The sequence below is a fragment of the Parasteatoda tepidariorum genome, chromosome 9, assembly GCF_043381705.1.
Source record: "Parasteatoda tepidariorum isolate YZ-2023 chromosome 9, CAS_Ptep_4.0, whole genome shotgun sequence".
Classification (NCBI taxonomy): domain Eukaryota; kingdom Metazoa; phylum Arthropoda; class Arachnida; order Araneae; family Theridiidae; genus Parasteatoda; species Parasteatoda tepidariorum.
Window position 1 is genome coordinate 24,924,194 of NC_092212.1, and position 19,511 is coordinate 24,943,704.

Consider the following 19,511-nt stretch of genomic DNA (forward strand, 5'->3'; position numbering starts at 1 on the left):
GAAAATAATGAATTGGAGTTTTTACTGGTATACTAATCAGGAAAAGGTTCACCATTTCAGGTCTAGCATTTCAACAAAAAAAAGATTGATAATTTAGGAATAGAATTCCATAGTTGAAACAAATTAGGTACCACTGATTTAGATACTTAATTTCCCCCCCCCCATACATTTCTGATTAATCAGAAGTGTTTGATCCAAATTGATCAAAGATTCAGAACTTCTTATCTGCTTTTTATGTACAAAAAATGGAATGAAATTCATAATTTTTCGGTACCAATTACAGTGGAATTTATTTCCTAAAAGTTTTGTTTTAGCAGTGCAAAACACATAAAAAATAAACAGTACAAAAGTTTGATAAACAATACAGAAGTGTTCTTAAAAAATAATTTATTTACAATTTTTACAGATTATTTTAGGCTTCAATTGGCACATATCTCTGAAAAAAGAAAAAAAAAACTTTTAGCAATATATATACACACAATAAAGACAAAAAGGATAAAAGAAAATCCCAACATCTTTTAGTTTAGTAAGGGGAGTAGCTTTTCCCCTTCGAAACTAAAAGATGTTCATTATTGGGAAATGCTTATTAATATTTGTCTTTTTAATAATTATCTTTTCAATGGAAAACAGATTTCTGTTCCAATTGATGGAATACTAGAAGAATCTAATTTTTCATCACTCTTAGCTAACTTATTTTTGCACTATTATGAAATAAATTATACTATTAATATTAAGTTTGTTTTTAGATCTATTGGTGATTTCAGAGTTATTAATTTTCAAAGTTATGGAATTTTTTTAAATACTATTTATCCAAAGAAATTAATATTGCTTTGTAATCATGACGATAATATTAATTTAAATTTTTCAGATTTAAGGATTAAAATATCTGCATTGTTGAATGATACGATAAAAGAAATGATTTTAAACTTCATATAAATAAACTAATTACATGGAATACTAATGCTTCTAAAAACATTTATTAACAAATCAAGCATGCTTCCAGACTTTAGCTAAACATGCTATAAAATGACCGCATCATTTTCTATTTACGCTTCTATTTTCATATTTTATAGTCTGGCAGACTTGTTAGGAAAATATTTTAAACCATTTTTGAAAGTTGCCAGTAAGTGGAAACTAAATATGAATTCGTTACTTGCTTTATATTTTATACGAGTTTCATTCAGTATTATTTTCTTGAATTATTATTTTCTATTGTTCGCTTGATTTGTTTTATTTTGCATTTTTTGCTTAGTTTGCACTATTTTCATTTTTTTTTATGGCTATATTAATACATCATATTACTACTCCTTTTGTGGACATAATAGTGTGAGCTGATGACGAGATATCTTTTCCATATCTAGTTTTACGGCTTTTAAATTTTTTTAAAAGTATTTCAAATTAATTTTATCTTCTTCTCTTTCAAAAAATCTCTATTATTTTTCCATGTTTTCTCCTCCTCTCTCTATAAATAATTTTTACAACTGAATATTTGAATTAAAATTTTAAGAAATGCATATTGCATTTTTTGACTGAGACAATACAGAATGAACGGGGAGAACAATTCGAACTAGATAGTAGAAAGAATATATAAAAAGAAAAAGTATTGAATATTGCAGAAACAAAAATTTTTGAAAAAGATTTTTAAAAATAAATAATCAAAAAATAAAGTACGAAAATAGTTAACTGATTAATAGCATAAACACTACTTTTGTGTTATATTACTAATTCAATTAAGCAAGTAAAATAAAAACTGATTATTATTAAATGCCAAATAAAATTTTAAAAGAAATATAGTGTATTAAATCAAGAATAATTTACATACTAAATATTTTTTTTCTTTTTCTTTTTAACTGGTTCAGCCATATCATTGTTTAAAATTTTCTTTATTTTTTTCCCTTCTTTAACTACAGGCATAGCACTCCAAATGTCATCCTCTTCCTCATCATTTTTAGCTGGTTTGACTGGTACTACACTCTTCTCCGGTTCATTTGTTGCACTGTCTGTAGTTTCAAGATTAGTTTTATACAGAAGAGTGTTCAGTTTAGTTTTTAGATATATCTGGAAGAAAAAATAATAATAATGCTTTTAATAAAACGTCAATGACAATTTAATAAAGATAAATAACTAAGCTAAAGTTTCAGCAGGAGTAAAAGAAACTTAATTCGAAGCAGTTAGGGTTTTATTAAAGCTGTAAGAAAATCAACATTTATAATGCTAAAAATCCTTTATTATTATTATCATGTATTAAAAATAAAATAATTATGGAAAAGCATTTGCAATTGCCTATTTTTTTTTTTTTAAATTGCAATATACAATTTTAAACAATTTCTACTTAATTCTGTCTCTAATTTCTACTTAATGCTATTCTTCTCTAATTTATATTTTATATAGAAACCTAACATTCTCGACCTAAATTGGCGTTTCTTCTAACTTCTTTCTAAAATCCTTACATGTCATTCTTATTAATATCAGTGAAATTCTGGTTGAACTTTGGTTGATTATAATAATAACTTCTCTTAAAATGTTTTAGAAGAATAAATTTCAAAACACTTTTTTTTCAGAATAGCAATAAATTTTCTGTATTACACAACAAAAGGAAAGTGTAATGCATGATATATTTATGCAGAAGAGTTTTCAAAAAATTATTAAATGCTATGTGCATATATTTTTCAACACTGTATTACACATTAATAAAATTTATTGAATCAGATAAAATTATGCCATGTATTTTTCAATAATAAATCGAATAATAATTTACTGAATTATTTTTTCCCCGTAATATTTCATAAGTATGATAATAATAATGTTTCCCAATAATGTTTCTTTTAAGTTACAGGACTTTAAATTTAACAAAAATCAAATTCAATGAAATTTTGCTTGACACAAGAGACCTAGTAACTTAATCAGAGCAGGTCTCGTTTTAGTACTTTATGTAACTTTTAATAGATTTGTTACCTGCACAAATTTGTACATAAAAATGGCTGTTAAGTAGATTTTCAGCATGGAATATTGGGACAGAAAGCAAACATAATGTACTCGGATCTGAGTTTGGTGTCAAAAGTTGAAGGGTTAAACTTTTTCTGTGAAGTTAAGTTCATCTACATATATTTCCAACAAATAAACCAAATTATTAATTTTTGCCACTCTAAAAATTTACAAAATTTTTTATTATTATTATTTATTTTTTTTACATATTTTTGTGAAGTTTTATTCTTTTCGCTAATATTTTTTCTATGAAATATAAACCAAATATTTACTTTTTAGTTTAAGTCTAAATAGCAATATGATGTACTCTTTTCAGGATTTTTTTTTCACGATTCATTATAAATAATAAATAGTTGATAACAATATATTTTTCAAACGCAAAAAATACAAAAGTTGTTGATACATACAATTAAAAAAAAATATTTGTATGCCATTAGTAGCATTAATTTTACTTTACAAATAGAGAAATTTGTATACAACTCAAGTGTTCTGTCAGCAAGAAAAGCTTTAAAATATTTACAGAAGAAAAAACAGGATGTAAATTTTTAATAGTCACAAACAGTGCAATGAAGCATACAATTTTTACCTTTTTTAAAAGTTTGTGTTGGTTTAATTCATGTATTCTGAGAAATCTGTCCAAGCCACAAGACGCTACTAACGGTTGAGTAGGATGACACTGAACACATCTAATGCTTCCAGCAAAGCCTTTAAAGACATGAACAAGCAGTTTTTTTCTTAAATCGATGAGAGCCATTCTGCCTCGACTACTTCCAACCACAATTTGATTCTCATTGTGTGCAAGAGACAAAGACATGAGAGGATATTTTTCAAACTCCATATCAATCACGGGACGTCTCTGAGCTCTGGTATCATATAAGCGTACCTGCAACAAAAATAAATAAACTATCCAGTTTATAATGGATCATTTTTAAGTACATTCGTACCCTTTCATTTCATTTTTACCAATGAATGAGTTAAGAATTTTTGACTCTATCAACTAAATGATAAAAGTTCCTTAGCAGAAACCGGAAAGTCCTCTATAAATGACTAATATACAAATTACTGCCTGAGATTTTCTATGCTTATTCACTAGGAATAAAGTAAATAAACCTACAATCAGAGCAAGAAGGTTGTGAATGAAAAATTACGTTTTTGATACTGAGCTATTATCATATTTAATGAGAAATGCATGGAGATTAAGTAGGAGAATAACAATCTAGAATACTGAACAATACAGATTTATTAACGATTTTTTCGGCCAGAGATGTTTGGAAAAAAACTATCTATTAAAAAACTGTTTTAAAATAAAACTTTTCTCGGAAGCAAACAATCTTAAATAAATTCTAAACTAAACTCAGTGGCGCTACAGCCCAAAGAGTGTCAAGGCCTAATGTGCCCATCTCAGTTTTCTTGACAGTTTTCTTCTGAGGTGCAGGAGCAGATGTTCCGGTTAGGTTGTAAGCCTAACGCGGAACCCCATGGGTTTAGTTCCCAAGCATGCTTGGTACTCATTTATCGACCCACTTAAGGGATGAAAGGCTGAGTCAGCGTTGCCCGGTCCGAAGATCAAACCCGAACCTGTGGCACGTGAGTGTAGAGCGCTACCGCATCTAAATAAATTCTAGCAACAAAATATATTTGAAAATTAAAAAAATAAATAAAAAAAGACTGTTTGCCTTATACAGGGATTAGAGTAAAAAAGAGGAAATCCAAGAATATATATAGTTATTTTTCATCTTATTTAATTATTAATTTNGGCGCAGGTTTCCAAAATTGGCACGAATCGGCGCAGCACTTGCAACACTGGGAGACCTAAATTCATGACTTTCCATGATTTTTTTAAAAAAATAGCAAAAATCATGACATTTCATGACAAATTTTGTTCAATACTGAAATTCATGACTTTCCATGATTTTTCATGACTTTTCAGGTGCGCGGATACCCTGTATATATATATATATGTGTGTGTGTGTGTAGAAGCTACAATATCCAAAAATTTGACAAAGAAAAAGAGTGATTTTTAAACCCTGATGATTACTTTTAAAATTGTATGAACATGAATAACATAAATATGAATAACAATGCATAATTTTTTGATTGCGTGAATATGATTCCATATTAAAGCTGCATAAATGAATCTCGACATTGGATTTTAAATTCGCGTGAATATGAATTGCTACATAGGATTTTAACAATGCGTAAATACAAATCGCACTATTGGATTTTTAAATCTCGCAAATAAGAATCGCAATGTACTATATTCAAATCACTTGAATAAGAATTGAAACGAGCAAATTTTAACTCACGTGAATAAGAATCAAGATATTAGCACATTCTAAAAGGCTTGTTCGCATTGTTCTTGTTTAGAAATTGTTAATTAAAAAAAAAATTTCAAGACTAATTGAATGAGCAAATAAATATTTTTACTGCAAATCCACCACTATTTTCTTTTATTATTTCGTTACCTTTTGCGGCAATAAACAAGATGCAGCGAGACGTCCTAATTACGAAAACACAAGTTGTCTGACGGGCCGGCAAAAATACAAACAATCTCATTTTCTGCGTGTATAAGCGAAGAAAATAGCTAAAATAAGTAAAAATGCGGAAGGGTTAGCAGCTAAGTAGATTGAATTTTCTGTTTATTTTTGAAAATCGGAAATAGATAAAATTATTTTATTTGAACGACTGAATTTCCAGAAAAAGCAGAATATTAATTTCTTTAAAAAAAGAAACTTTTAAAGAATTGGAAGTTTTTGATAAGGAGGTTGAAATTTGCGAAACAATAGCGAAAAAAACTCATCCCTGTTAATTGTTTGTTAAAAAGAAAATGGAAAAAGTTTAAACATCTTTATAACATTGGAGAATTGTCGCTCTCTTTTATAACAAGGATTAAAAAATACTCAACTAAAAATACATAAAAACTGTTTATTTAATAATTTTCTTAAAAGATTTTTGAATTGCTCTTTAAACTATGTTTTTCTGTAGAATCAGTTTTGCTGTGATCAATAATATAATTAATCAATTATATAAACTTTTATTAAACAAAATTTAAAATGCAAAATAAGAAAACGTTAATTTCATATTACTCAGTATTTTATTATGGTTTGAAATTTGATGAATTTTTAAAATTAAATTATTATGTTGTAGCATAAATATATAAATACTAATAAAATATTTTGATCTACCCATATGTATATTTTATAAAACAAAAATATTCTTTTGAAAAGAAATAAAAAATTCTACCCTTAATATTTTGTTGCGATTATATATATGCTTATTTTATTCAAATTTGAAAACTTATTTATTAAGGAGTAAAAAGAATGACAAAGTTATTCCAGCCTAACAATGCAACTGTTCAAATCAAAACTGAAAAAAAAAGTGATTTTTCCTAATGTTGAAGCAAGAAAAATTATTATATTAATTTAAAGTTACATACATATTTATCTAAATACACTACATTGTGAAAGTAGGGTTATGCATATCTGTGTTTTATGTATTAATATTTTTAAGTCAAATAAAAAATAACAATTGATATATGGATAGATTTTGATTATGTTAATAAAAAACCCATTTGAGCATGGGTCTTTAAAAAAAAAAAACTATGTGAGGGTTTTGTGGGTGGGTCAAAAATCCTGTATGACAACACATGAAATATTTACAATTTGAGTGTTGATTATGTTCCTAGATATAAACTGTATCTTTTGGTGTTCTTGTTCTAGATCAGGGGTTTGCAACTTACATGAGGCCGGGGGCCACAATTAAAAACATCAGTCAAATGGCAGGGTATAACTTTATCAAAATTTTATAAAGGACTATTTTATGTTTGAAGAAACATAAATATTACTGGCAGATTTTTATCAAGTTGTACAAAACAAAAGTATTGAATTACAAATTAAATAAGAAGTAGATTTTTAAAAATATTTAATTGCATATAAAAAAAAATTCTGGCTACAATAAGATAAGAAAGTATAAGTTAAGATATAAAACTTTAGAAAGGTTGGTATTAAAACTTACATAGTAGCACACAAAATGTTCCAATGAGAGAATTGATTTTTGTCTGCTGCAACCACCAGAGAACAGATATTTACATTTTAATTTTAAAATTTACAGATGTAAACAATTTTGTCCAAAATGAGTGGTTTTAAAAAGTTAAATTGGAGAATTTCTTCTAGAAAATTTCTGATATGCACATGCTAAATTATGTTCACAAAAAAAAAAAAAAAAAAAAAAAAAAAAAAAAAAAGCAACATACATTATTATTTTTGTATTTGAATAAATATTTTCTTGGATGCAAACATGGGAAATAAATTTTTTTTGCGCCTTTGTTATTTTAAATTTCACAGAAACAATAAGAAAAGTATTATAAACCAATTCAGATTTTGTATGAAAATTGTCCGCAAAAAAATCACAACTAATATAATTTAGTTCGCGGGCCTCCAGTTGGTAACCACTGTTCTAGATATACAGCTTTTAAGATGATGGTTCAAACTATTTAATAACTTAATGAAGTAATCAATAAATAAGGGAATAGAATTCAAAAACAGTTTTACTTACTTGATGGTGGCGAGTACACGTAACAATTTTATTCAATTCTTGAAACTTCATGTCTGTAATCCAAACTGGCACTCTTAAATCTAGAAAATCATTTCTTACCTTAAAAGGAGAAAAAATTATTTAAAAATACACACATATTCAAATAAAATTATTTTACATTAAATAAATAAATAAATTTAATTTTTTTAAAATCATTTGTAGCCACATTAAAAAAATTATTTCTTAATGTCTTATTTTTAATTTTTTACAAAAAATAATTTTTAGCTACAGCAAAATTCCGATTAACTCAAAAAATGAAAATGTTTTGAATATCAATATTTAATAATAATAAAGAAAAAAGGTGCATAAGGAATCATTTTCATACTGCATGAATTTTTAAACTTTAGTAAAACAAAAATGCTTAGCCAGATGATTCGCTGAAATTATATGGCAAACTTCAATTATATCAAATGAAGTTTTGAGTATAAGCACTTATAACCCATATATATTTACTTAGATTGTGGCGATGATGATTATGGGCAGATATTTTTTAGCTAACTACATTCTTGAAAGCAATGATATGCTTTTTGGTGAAACCAAATACTTAACTTGTGATTTTTTCCTTTCACTTTATTTAATTTTTTTTATTATTAAATAGGTTTAATGCATGAATTATACTATTCCTCTTTGCAAGAACTAACAGAATTTTTTGTTTACAGAAATAAGGTGATAAATTAACAAGAACCATTCTTTGTAAATGCTATATTGCAGAAAGAGAAATTATAAATAAAAATAATTTCGATACATAGAGAAAAATCTATTTATTCAAAGAATAATATTAAGAATTGATATGCATGTGCATTACCGAGTATTTGAACAATTAAAGCATAGTAAAAAAAAAAAAACTGCATTAGTAAATAAAAAAAATCCTTCAGTTTTAGTAAAAAAAAAAACTGTTAGCTTTATAATTCGCTGAAATTATACAGCAAAATTAAATTACATCACCTGAATCTTTGAACAATAGCACATACCCACTTCTAATCAATCTTGTTAGTGATTTTGATAAAGTAATTAAGCTTTAAGTATTTTAAGACTTAATTATTTTAACTTTGACAAGGAACAATCATACAATATAAGTGGTATCAAAACTAAGAGCATTGAAATAGCCTTAGCAGATGTATGATGAGTTTTTCCAAAGATGCATGAGGATCCCCGTACATCAGAATCAATCAAGGGATAGTTTTTTTATCGAATAACTTACGGAAGCTTTTTTTAGGACAATTTAAATGTTTAACATTAAATAAACATTTGTTGAAAAAAATAATTGGATTTTCACATTAAGGAGAAAATTTCCAATAAGTAGGACAAAAAATATAAATTTTGAAATGATGCTGTAATTGTCCATTAAACATCTGATAATCAAATACACTTAAATAAAGTTATGGTAAATTTTTTTAAAATAATTCTGTTTACTTTAATTGTTTCTTAGCTAATACTTCCACAAAAACTTTCACAAGAAAAACTTCTTCAAAAAGTATTAAAGTTAACAGCAATGGTATGTTTGTCAAAATTATAATTTCAGCAGATCCAAATTTTTTTCTTCAGAATCTAACTGTACAAATAGTCATTAAAATTCAAAAATAAATGCCTTAGTTTTTATTTCAATAATTTATGTTTTGGTAGTGAATTAAAAACTTACATTTTTAGCCATAAATATTGCTTTTTCAAAAGCATTCAAGTCCCATACTTTAAGGTCATTTTCTTCACCGCCAGTTGCAATTTGAGATTGAGAGAAAAAATTTCTCTCCATTTTACAAATATTGCCCTCAGTGTTTATCTCAACCTTCTGTAAAACAAGCATAAAAATTAAGCAAACATAAAAATTAATAAATAGGATGGATGAAATAAGAAAGGACATTTATATAGAGTAAAATAAATACTGAAGTTATACAGTATATGTGAGGGGTTTTCGATTAATTTTATGAGTCAGATATGAAATAAAAAGGGATATTTATAATGTAAAATACATATATTCAAATTAGACTACATAAAAAAAGGTTCTTGACCAATTTTAACTGTAACCTAAAACAATTGTTTAGATTAACTTCATGAATCAAATATCTAGTTTTAAATTTGAAAAACAGTCAAACCCCGCTATAGTGAAAATTTTTAGTGGTCCTGTCCAAGCTCATATTTAGATAATATTATTTTAAACACATACAGTGAATAGCTTGTAGCCAAAAATCGGTAGCTAGGTTATAGAGGACTGAAATTTTATTTTGACAGATTTTATTTCCAGTCCTACAACTTTAAACTTACAGGTGTTAAGACTACAAGTGACACCATTCTTTTAGGTTGTCGTATTTCACTCCATTATGATCGCCTTTAACTACCATGAACATGTTTAGCAGCTCATTCTTCTCGTATCCCCTCACCCCAGATACAGGAAAAGACTTGTTCTACAACTTATTAACATGGTGCCCTACTTAATTCTTGCAATCGTCCTATCTCTAGAAGTCCTAATCTTTACAGATCACTCCTTGACAACGGATAGGGGAAAAGAATTTAACTCATAATTTAACTTCTGTAAAAGGGAAACAATTTTCGACTGAGGACAAAGTTAATTTAGTAATTAGTCATAGTTAATAATTTGAGAAAAAGGGTTTTGTGTCCTCCATAGAATGGTTGGTAAGATTTAACAGAATAATATTTCTTCTGGAAAGATTGTTTGGGGGAGAAGCAAGTGCTTGTGCAACAGATGTGGAAAAGAGGAAAGCTGAAGTGTGGCCGGATATTATACAGGATTATGAAGAGAAAGGTATTTTTAATGATGACAAACTGAACTATTTTACAAAATGACTTTCAATCAGATGTTAAAATTTAAAGGAGAAAACTAATGGAAAGCTCTTCAAAGGAAGAGTACCAGTTTTTGTGTGCACAAACAGGAAAGGCTCAGAAAAGCGAAAATTCTCATTAGAATATCTCAAAAACAGAAGTGCTTCAGAAATGTTAAAAAACTGCCCATTAACTACAAAGCCAACTATAAGAATTTGTTATGATGATATAGCGTGCGCTTCTGGTAGCCTTACTGAAATTCAACAAAAGAAAGGAGTTATGGAAAAAGATTTATTAAAAGAAAATGTAGGAGGAAATGAAATTTCAACACCAATTTTATCTGAAGTAAAATTAACAGTAAATATCCAGAATATTTCTTTCTATAGCAAAAGTCAATCAGAAAATACTGAATTTTTTGCAGGTTGCAGAGAAGAAAATTGATAAACTCTACTTAAAAACAAATTAGGTTTAACCAAAAATTGCTAATTTTCTGCAGAAAATGTAACATTAAAATCAATTTCTAGCTAAGTAAAGAAATTTTGCTTTAATTTTTGATTATTAATTAATTAGTTAATAATTTTTCAAACAAATTATGAAAAATCTCAATCTCTAAATTCAATAATTCAACTACGATATGCTAAAACATGTTTTTCTAAAAATTTGGATATAGGGAACCATTGTTTATAGTGGACATATTGCTGGAATTGCTGATGGTTCACTATAGCAAATAATATAGTTGCGTCCAGCATACTGGGCAATTACAATTCTTAGCAAGCCATTTGTTGAAGATACATCATGGAAACAATAACTGCATCTTGTTTAGTCACTCGAATGTTTCGTGTGAAGGGCAGGATGCAGTTGCGTATCACAACGAAAATAAATTCTCTGCTTTGACTGTACTTAAAAAGGGGATGCACAACCTTTGAATTTCAAGTTAAAAGTTAATTTCCAAGCCTTTCACTAGGCCTATTGGATAGTCTTAAAAATATTAAGAAAAATTTTCAAAAAAATTAATAACAAATCAATTTTTAAATCTCTACAGTTTATAAATGCAAATGAAACAAGTATTATGGATATTCAAAAGTAGAAACTTAAATGAATTTGATAAAATGTATAGGTATAAAACTTCATATAAAATAAGTTATTAGACTTATCTAACATTTATTAATTTTAAAATAATAAATAGAAAAAACCTGAGCTCAAATGACATTGTTAAGAAATAATTAATAGATAATTTGAAAACATTCCTTCATAATCAAATAAGAAATTAAATAAATTTCAATAGGATAAAAGAATGATTAAATTTATAAAACCTGTACAAGGTTAAAAAGATGAAATTTAAATACTTTCCACAAATAATAACATTAAAATAAAAACTTACTTTAGGGTTATCTTCATTCCAAACTTTAACAACTCCAGATTCTACAGCTGTTACAAGATTTCTAAAATGTTTAAACATTCTATTATAATTTTTCTTTGTTGGAGAAATGAGACAATTTTTCAACAAATTAATAAAAATGAATAATGACAAAAATGAGTACAGAAATGTAAGCAAATACATTTCAAAAATTAAATGCGATAAAATTTAAGTATTTAAAATAATTTAATTTTTGTTCAATATTTACTCTGGTTAATAAATTAACCACGACCATGTTGATTATATATCACATCTTTACAAAATTGAACATTTAATAAACAGTTTGAACAAATATGAGTGATCACAACATACCACAACAACAGATTATTAGTAATTAAATTTACACCTGAATTGGCTCTAAATTAGAGACAAAGACAAATGAATTTAAGAGTAAGATTAATCTCTTTCATAATTTCTTTCATCTCTTTCATAATACATAATTTCCATTTTCATCTTTTCTTTTCAAATTAATATGACTGTCAACACAAACAAGTGAGCAGTATACCCGACTAAAATTCTTGAGGTGGTAAAGAACTTTATTATGTCCAAAGCTGATCTAATAAAAAGTTTTTAAAATTACAGTAGGGAACCGATTATCCTGAACGATCGGGACCATCGCTATTCCGGATAACTGATTTTTCCGGTTTTCTGAATCGCTACAAAAAGCTGTTATTTTTTATTGTTAAACCCAACTAAAAAAAAAATATTTGGTAATGATCTTAAAAAGAAGAAAAAACGATGAAGTAATACACTAATGATTATTTCCAAAATGATTGTAAGGTAAACATCTTTCAAAAAAGAAAGAAAAATCCTAAAATTTTGAGGAAAAAAAAAATTTTTTTTTCAAATGGCGAGAAAATTTATCGAATTTCGTTCCGGTTTTTTGGTTTTCCGAATTCCGTATAACGGGCTCTGCACTGTATTATGAAAATAACTTTGAACAGTATAAAATTTTGTAAATTTAAAGCAAATGACCAACATGTATTTTGCAGACTAACATAGCCCAAAAAAGTTGTAAAAAGCTGCTTTCAGATTCCTAATCTATATATAACTTAACCACTACTTTTTTTTAAAACATATATGTAACAAAATATTTTTATTAAACCTAAACACATTTCATGAATATGACTTTCATAAAAAGTTTTTTTCATTAATAAAGGCAGCTTCCGTTTTATTACTATTTTCATGAATTTAATGGAAAAATATTTGTATTATAATAACTTTTTATATGACTTGACTTAACTAAAAACTGACAAATTAAATAAAGTAAAAGTCACAAAGATAAATTACTCATTAAAAAGACAGAGTCCTTTGATAGCTCCTTGTCCAATTTCTGAGTCATGAATGGTCGTATATATTCCCGTATCACAATCATATGCTTTGATCAGCTGGTTTTTATGACCAGTGTATACCTAGTGGAATAATTAAGAAAAGAATGATAAAGATTTGAACAAGCATTGATAGATAATATTTTAATTTCGAAACAGAAATACATTTAAATATAATATTTGGAAAGGAAGTAACAGAAGGTGTTCTGATTCTGGGTCAAATAACATATAAACAAAAATTACAGCAGAAATCATTTTTATCCCCTCAAATAGTACTAGTAATACTTAATCTCACAGTAATTCAACATGTTGGCGGATGATTCCTACAACTGATCAGCACTTTCGTTTTCTTCCCTTCATTAAAATTTTTGAAAAAAGGAACTTTTAAAAAAAGGATTTTTTGTTTTTAATTTTTCTCTTAAAATATTTAATAAAGCACTTCTTTTTCAATTAAATAATAAATAATTTAAAACCAAATGGATATTTTGTAATACTACTATTAATGTTAGCTTTATGATATTGTCAAGAGGAGAAAAAAAAAAAGCAATGAGATTATTCAAACTTGGCAAATTTATTTAAAAAACCCGTTCTATGTAAAATCATTGAATTTCTAACAGAAGAATTATAAAGAAATCATTGCTAAAAAAATTTATATGAAACTTGGTGATTGTATTCTAAACACTGATGAAAGAATATTTAAATTTTTTTGCTTCATTACATCCATTAGTTTATGAAATACAGCATCTTAAAATTTAAATAAAAACATAAAAGAGATAAATCAGGTACTTTTTCATAAAACCAACTAGTGCAATTTTAGCTATATAGCAATCAATTTTAAAAGCAAAAAGACCATCACATTTGTTCACTATCAGGGGTCTGTCTAGGTTTTTCTGACAGGTACCTATTTTGTGAAAATTTAGACGTAATTTGTGAAAAATTAAAAATTATATTAAGAAATCAACACAAAAATATGGATTTATCGTTTCTTAAGGGATACAAAAATGAAACTTTAAGAAAAAGTATTTTGTGAAACTACCGTTTTTCCAAAATTGAATTTGTGAAACTACCGTTTTTCCTAAAGTTGAATTTGTGAAGGTACCGCTAAACGGTAGTAAATTCGGCCTGGACAGACCCCTGACTATAAAATTGTGCTTTTATCCACTTAGTAAGGTTCTATATAAGAAGTAATTAAAATAGCCTAATTCATTATACAGTAAAATTTAGAGCAAGTAAAACACTGACTTATAACCAGAAATCACTCAAAAATATTTTTCTACATAACACCATTATACCACTATAAACTAGATAAAAATTTTAAAAAGCAATATAATAAAAAGAACATTATATTAATCACATATTTATACTTATTAATTTTAATACCTTTTCTTGCGAAGAGCTTTCCCAACACATTGCTGTAATTTCTTCATCTCTAGACGAATCTGACACAGAATTTAAATTGGAAAATGTCTTTTTCTCAGTATCAACACCTTTAATTAAAAAATGTATATAATAATATCTTAAATGAATAAAACATTTTTAAAAACATCACATTTTAATATAATACATAGACTAACTTTAATAAACCATCAAATTACATATTTTAACTCAATATCTCTATTTCTCCAACAAGGTGCATTGATTACAATCAATTTGGTTTTAAACACTATAAACTTATTTCTAAGTAACTATAGTTTTAAATCACACTTTTTTCATAGAGAAATCATTGCTTCAAAAATTTAATTAGAAAGTAGTTTAATATGAGATTTTTTTAAATTTTGTATTAATTTTCATGGATAAAACCTGTTATGAATATAGTGCTTTGTCCAGGGGTCTGTCTAGGTTTTTCTGTGAGGTACTTATTTTATGAAAATTTAGACATAATTTGTAAACATTAAAAACTATATTAAAAATTAACACAAAAAATGTGGTAAAAATATGGATTTATTGTTTCTGACGGGATACAAAAGTTAAACTTTAAGAAAAAATATTTTGTGTTTCCTAAAGTTGAATTTGTGAAGGTACTGATAAACGGTCATAAATTTGGCCTGGACAGATCCCTGTTGTCAAGCTGATTCAATACGTAAAATTATGTTAGTTTGTAAAAATTATATCAATTTTGACGTAATATATATTTTAAAAATCTTCAAATGCTTTTGGATATTTCCCAAAGTAAACTTAAAAAAAGCAAAAATTTTAGTGAAGATGTTTACATTAATGAAAAGGGATTTATTCAATTATTTCGAATGTTTAAAAAAATTAGCTAAAATTAAGTCACCAAAAAGTAGATTATCTAAAAAATTTCATTATTTAAGAGATACTAAAAGTTACTTTCACAATTTTTAAAACATTTCTAAAAATATGAGCAAAAAGAATTCAGCTTTGTCTCTAAGAAAGAATCGGAACTTAGGGATAGTTAAAGGAATACTTAATATAAATTAAAAATTTCTTCATATGTCATGTTAAAAGAGCTGGTGACCATTTACAGTAAAATAATTCTAAAATTTCTTCTTTTTAGAATACTTATTATTAGATTTTTTAGTAGGCACATTACATACATAAATAAATGACAGTAACTCATTCGCAATTAAATAATTCATTTCACAAATATATCTATAATTTATTCAATGTGTAGATATAAATACTTTTATAAGGGGCTTAACTTGAGTGAGAGTTACACAAAAATATAGCTCCAGGACTTTTCAATCCTTTAAAATTTATAAGAATTCAGTCATACTAAATTGCTAAAATGTGATATATTGTATGTGTTTTAGGGCATAGTTATGTACTCACTGTTAAGTGTTGTGAGCGATTATTTTGCCCCGATTCAAGATACGGAAATCTTCCCAATTATTTTTTATGATAAAGGAAGGGTAATATTGAATTTTGGGGGTTTTGTACAGGGTATTGGAATTTCTAATTTTCATTTATCTGTAGTTAAAAGTAGTGCTAAAAAAATTTTTTTCAAATGTTAAATTACCGAAAAATTAAACTGTGAAATGCAGAGTAATGAAAAAAAAATAAACTCCCTGCGCACACAAAACTAACTGTAAAATCATATTTCTTGGCAACAGAATGATTTTATTCCAATAATGAAATAGATTAAAATTTTCTTGATTTTCGTTGAAAAGCAAGACTTTACTATGCTCTTTTTTCCTTGGCTTGCTTTTTCAGCTGTTTAGAGATCAGAATTTTAGGAAAAATTTGATGGAAATAAAAACTTATTGTTACACTTTAACAGCACATAAGAAAACTTTTGTGTAGAGAGCGCTTTTATTAGTGTAAGCTGATTATTAGATAAAACTCGCTTCCCATCACCTACTTTTAATAAATCCAAAATGATTGTTGTTTATTTTAATAATAATATACCTTTTAATAAACCAATTTCAGAGCCAACAAACACGTGAAAATTTTTCAGCGACATCTTAAATGTAAACAATAAATAAACTAAATGTGTTGCCAGTCAGGAAAAATATTCCAGGAACTTTAGCTTGTCATCCGCGTTAGCCGACCGACGTCTTGATTACGTTCACACACTTGCGGCTGGGACAATTCGCAATTGCAACGCTTGAATACGCCCTTTAACGGGAAAAATATTTTCAGGCTTTTATTTACTAAGTTTTCATTTAGTTCAATCAGAATTAGGTCCCGCAGTGGACTGATAGTTAAGACATGGTTCCCAGCAGATCACCGAAGTTAAGTATCAGTGACTGCGGTCAGTGTGTCGGTGGGTGACCTCTTGGATCATTCTGCGTATGGACCGAGTGTGTGCGGTATTGGTAATCGCTAAACTGTTCCACCTTAAAATACTCGACTTCGCGTGCAGGCCGTTGGGCTACCGAAGCAGCGGTGCCATCCCCTCTGCTGAGGATCAAAATTATGATGGCATGTCTTCGAATCATCCTCAGGGATGCTTCCCAGACAGTCGCAAGACAGCCCATTGTGCAGCTCTAGTGCGACGTAAATGAACTACAACAACAACAAGTATCTGAATCATAGGTAGAGAAGAACACTTTTTGAGCAGCAAATAAAAAGCAAAATTTCCCTTAGGTAAACACAGAAGAATTTGAGATGGGGATCCAGGCCGGTTAATCATTTGGAAACAGAAAACGTTCAACATTTGAAGAAAATTTCTCAATAATTTTTTCTTTACATTATCAATCAACTTTTAACTGATAACTTCCGATTACGGGATGGTATACTGTTAAAGATGTGTGTATTAAGGTAAAATACATTTGTTTTGTCCTCAAATTCTTTATAAATTAAAGGGAGGTTATTTCATTCCGTATTGCTTACTTCATTCTAATGAATAAATGTGACTTCAGAACATGAAGAACTGTAATAGTCATAGAATATTCTTCTTTATAGAATAGTTTATCTTTTTGTATCTATATAATACGATAAATTTTTATCGTTTTCTTGGCAAATATTTTTTAATTTTTAATGCGTAATTTCAACTGGAATTCAGCTCTTCTGGTTTTTAAATTAAATAAGCTCATTGCTTTTAAATTATTGAAATTCACATCCAGATCTTACAATTATAAAATTTTATTGTGTGGTATGTCATCTTAAATTAATGAAGATATGATGATTAATGTATATGTAATTTGAGAATAAAATTTTCAATTTGGAATTCTCCAGATTTATTAAGCAGGTAAGTGTTATGATTCATATGACAATGAAAAATTTACTTATAAATAATTTTTATCTAATTAGATGATAATTCTCTATAGAATGATTTTCTACGTCTAATTAAAAACTTTAAGACAAAAACAATATAAAATTTTTGTCCAATATAAGGAGCTTTTTGAATTTTTTTTTTTTAATCGTGGGCTTTCTTTATTTTAGGTTTTTTAGTTTATAAGTACTGATTTTTTTCGTGAAGCTTCAAATTGTTTGATAAAAATTGTCAAAAAAGCTTTTTTGCAAAATTAAATGTTTCAACATTATGTGTTTCTGTATGCTTTTTGCATATTTTAATGTTTGAAGTAATATGATTCAGAAAAGTATTGAATATAAAGTTTAAATAGACCTTTCATATGGATGGTGTTTTCTACACTAGGAAACGCTGCTAGCTCGGTACCGCCTAAATTTCCGGGTTAGAGGAAAAGGTGTAAATATGGGCACCCTCTTTTGTTTTTTGGATAAAGTTACTTTCAATTTGAAAATTTCTAGATTTTTATCTTTCATTAACAACTATAACAAGTTTCCTAAATGCGAGAAGGCAAAACAATGATTAAGATCAATTATTTCATTTCGAAAACGACGATTTTCAAAAATCTTTAAAAAAAGCACCAGAAAAAATGGGGTGTAAATATGGGCCCTCTTCAAAAAAGCCACCAAAAATAGTTTAAAAACAGGATAAAATAATACAAAATGGTAGAGAATTTATTTATTACAGGAAAAAAAATTATTTACAGATATCGCAAACATAACTGGCTCTTTCACCCCCACCACAGTGCCCACATTTGGCACATAACGCATCTTACACACCTCTCCTCGAGTGTCTTCAGAGAACTTACCATCACAAAAACTGCAAGTTGCATTGCTTGAGTTTGGTTTATCCCCACCGTTGACATTTATTAGATTCGTATCATCATCGTTGTAGATAAGAGGAGGGTCATCGAGTCTGATGAGTCCGATGATGAATCGTATCCTTGCGTGGGCCGAATTTTCTTTTTTTGAAGGAATTTCGTCTTCCCACCCTGCCCTCTGGCCGGTCTCTTACCCCGGGAAAACTCAAGGACGTCTTCTTGAGAGCACTTGTCTAGCGTCTTGGTCAACTGATCCTTGTATGGTAATCCGGTGATGAGGCTGGACCTTGCTGCTTTGCGTCCACGAGTAGTGGTTATCTTCTTAATGTTGGGAACAGGAGATATGTCGAACGGAGAAATTGCACTTGAAGTTCCCGGGGAACATTGAAGTATTTCAGCTGCCTTATTAATTGGCATAACTAGAGCCTGATGTGCTAAACTCCACTAATAAAAGTTGGCGTAATTATGGGCACCCTTTAAATGGGGGCCCATATTTACACCAACCCCACCTAAGAAGGATGGCCACTATCACAAATAACCTAAAAGCGTGCGTGACTAAAGGTGTGCTTCAAATAATAGCTTAAGATCTCCGCTTTCCGGATATCACTGTCAAATTATTTTTAACTGAACATAAGTACATGAAAAGAAAACGATTTCACATACCTCTCAAAAGTTTGCAGTCCAGAATAAACACCAAATTGCAAAATAACTCACGCTGCATCCACACTACTTGAAAAAATGGTTTCAACTGCTCTGTACAATCTTATATTAGCAACTGGCGCCATATACAGTCCTTGCCGCCAGTCTTCAGTACCTCCCATAGCTACTAGGGAGGGGTGCCCATATTTACACCTGTGCCCATTTTTACACCTTCTCCTCTAC

At 28.0% G+C, this 19,511-nt stretch overlaps 1 protein-coding gene across 2 annotated transcripts; it reads right to left on the bottom strand.

Annotated features, from left to right (window-relative positions):
• Positions 1–370: 370 nt before the first annotated feature.
• On the bottom strand, positions 371–16,631 carry LOC107445064 (lethal (2) k09848). Of its 2 annotated transcripts, none has more exons than XM_016059387.3 (9): positions 16,465–16,631; positions 14,479–14,585; positions 13,061–13,182; positions 11,735–11,795; positions 9,218–9,364; positions 7,540–7,638; positions 3,572–3,868; positions 1,823–2,058; positions 371–436 (listed from the first exon to the last, which is right to left on the bottom strand). In XM_016059387.3, coding segments are annotated over exons 1-9 (1,125 nt in total). In that variant the 5' UTR covers positions 16,520–16,631; the 3' UTR covers positions 371–435. The 2 variants fall into 2 exon arrangements, with proteins under 2 accessions (XP_015914873.1, XP_071041287.1); XM_071185186.1 differs by having other exon boundaries at positions 16,418–16,523.
• Positions 16,632–19,511: the final 2,880 nt, after the last annotated feature.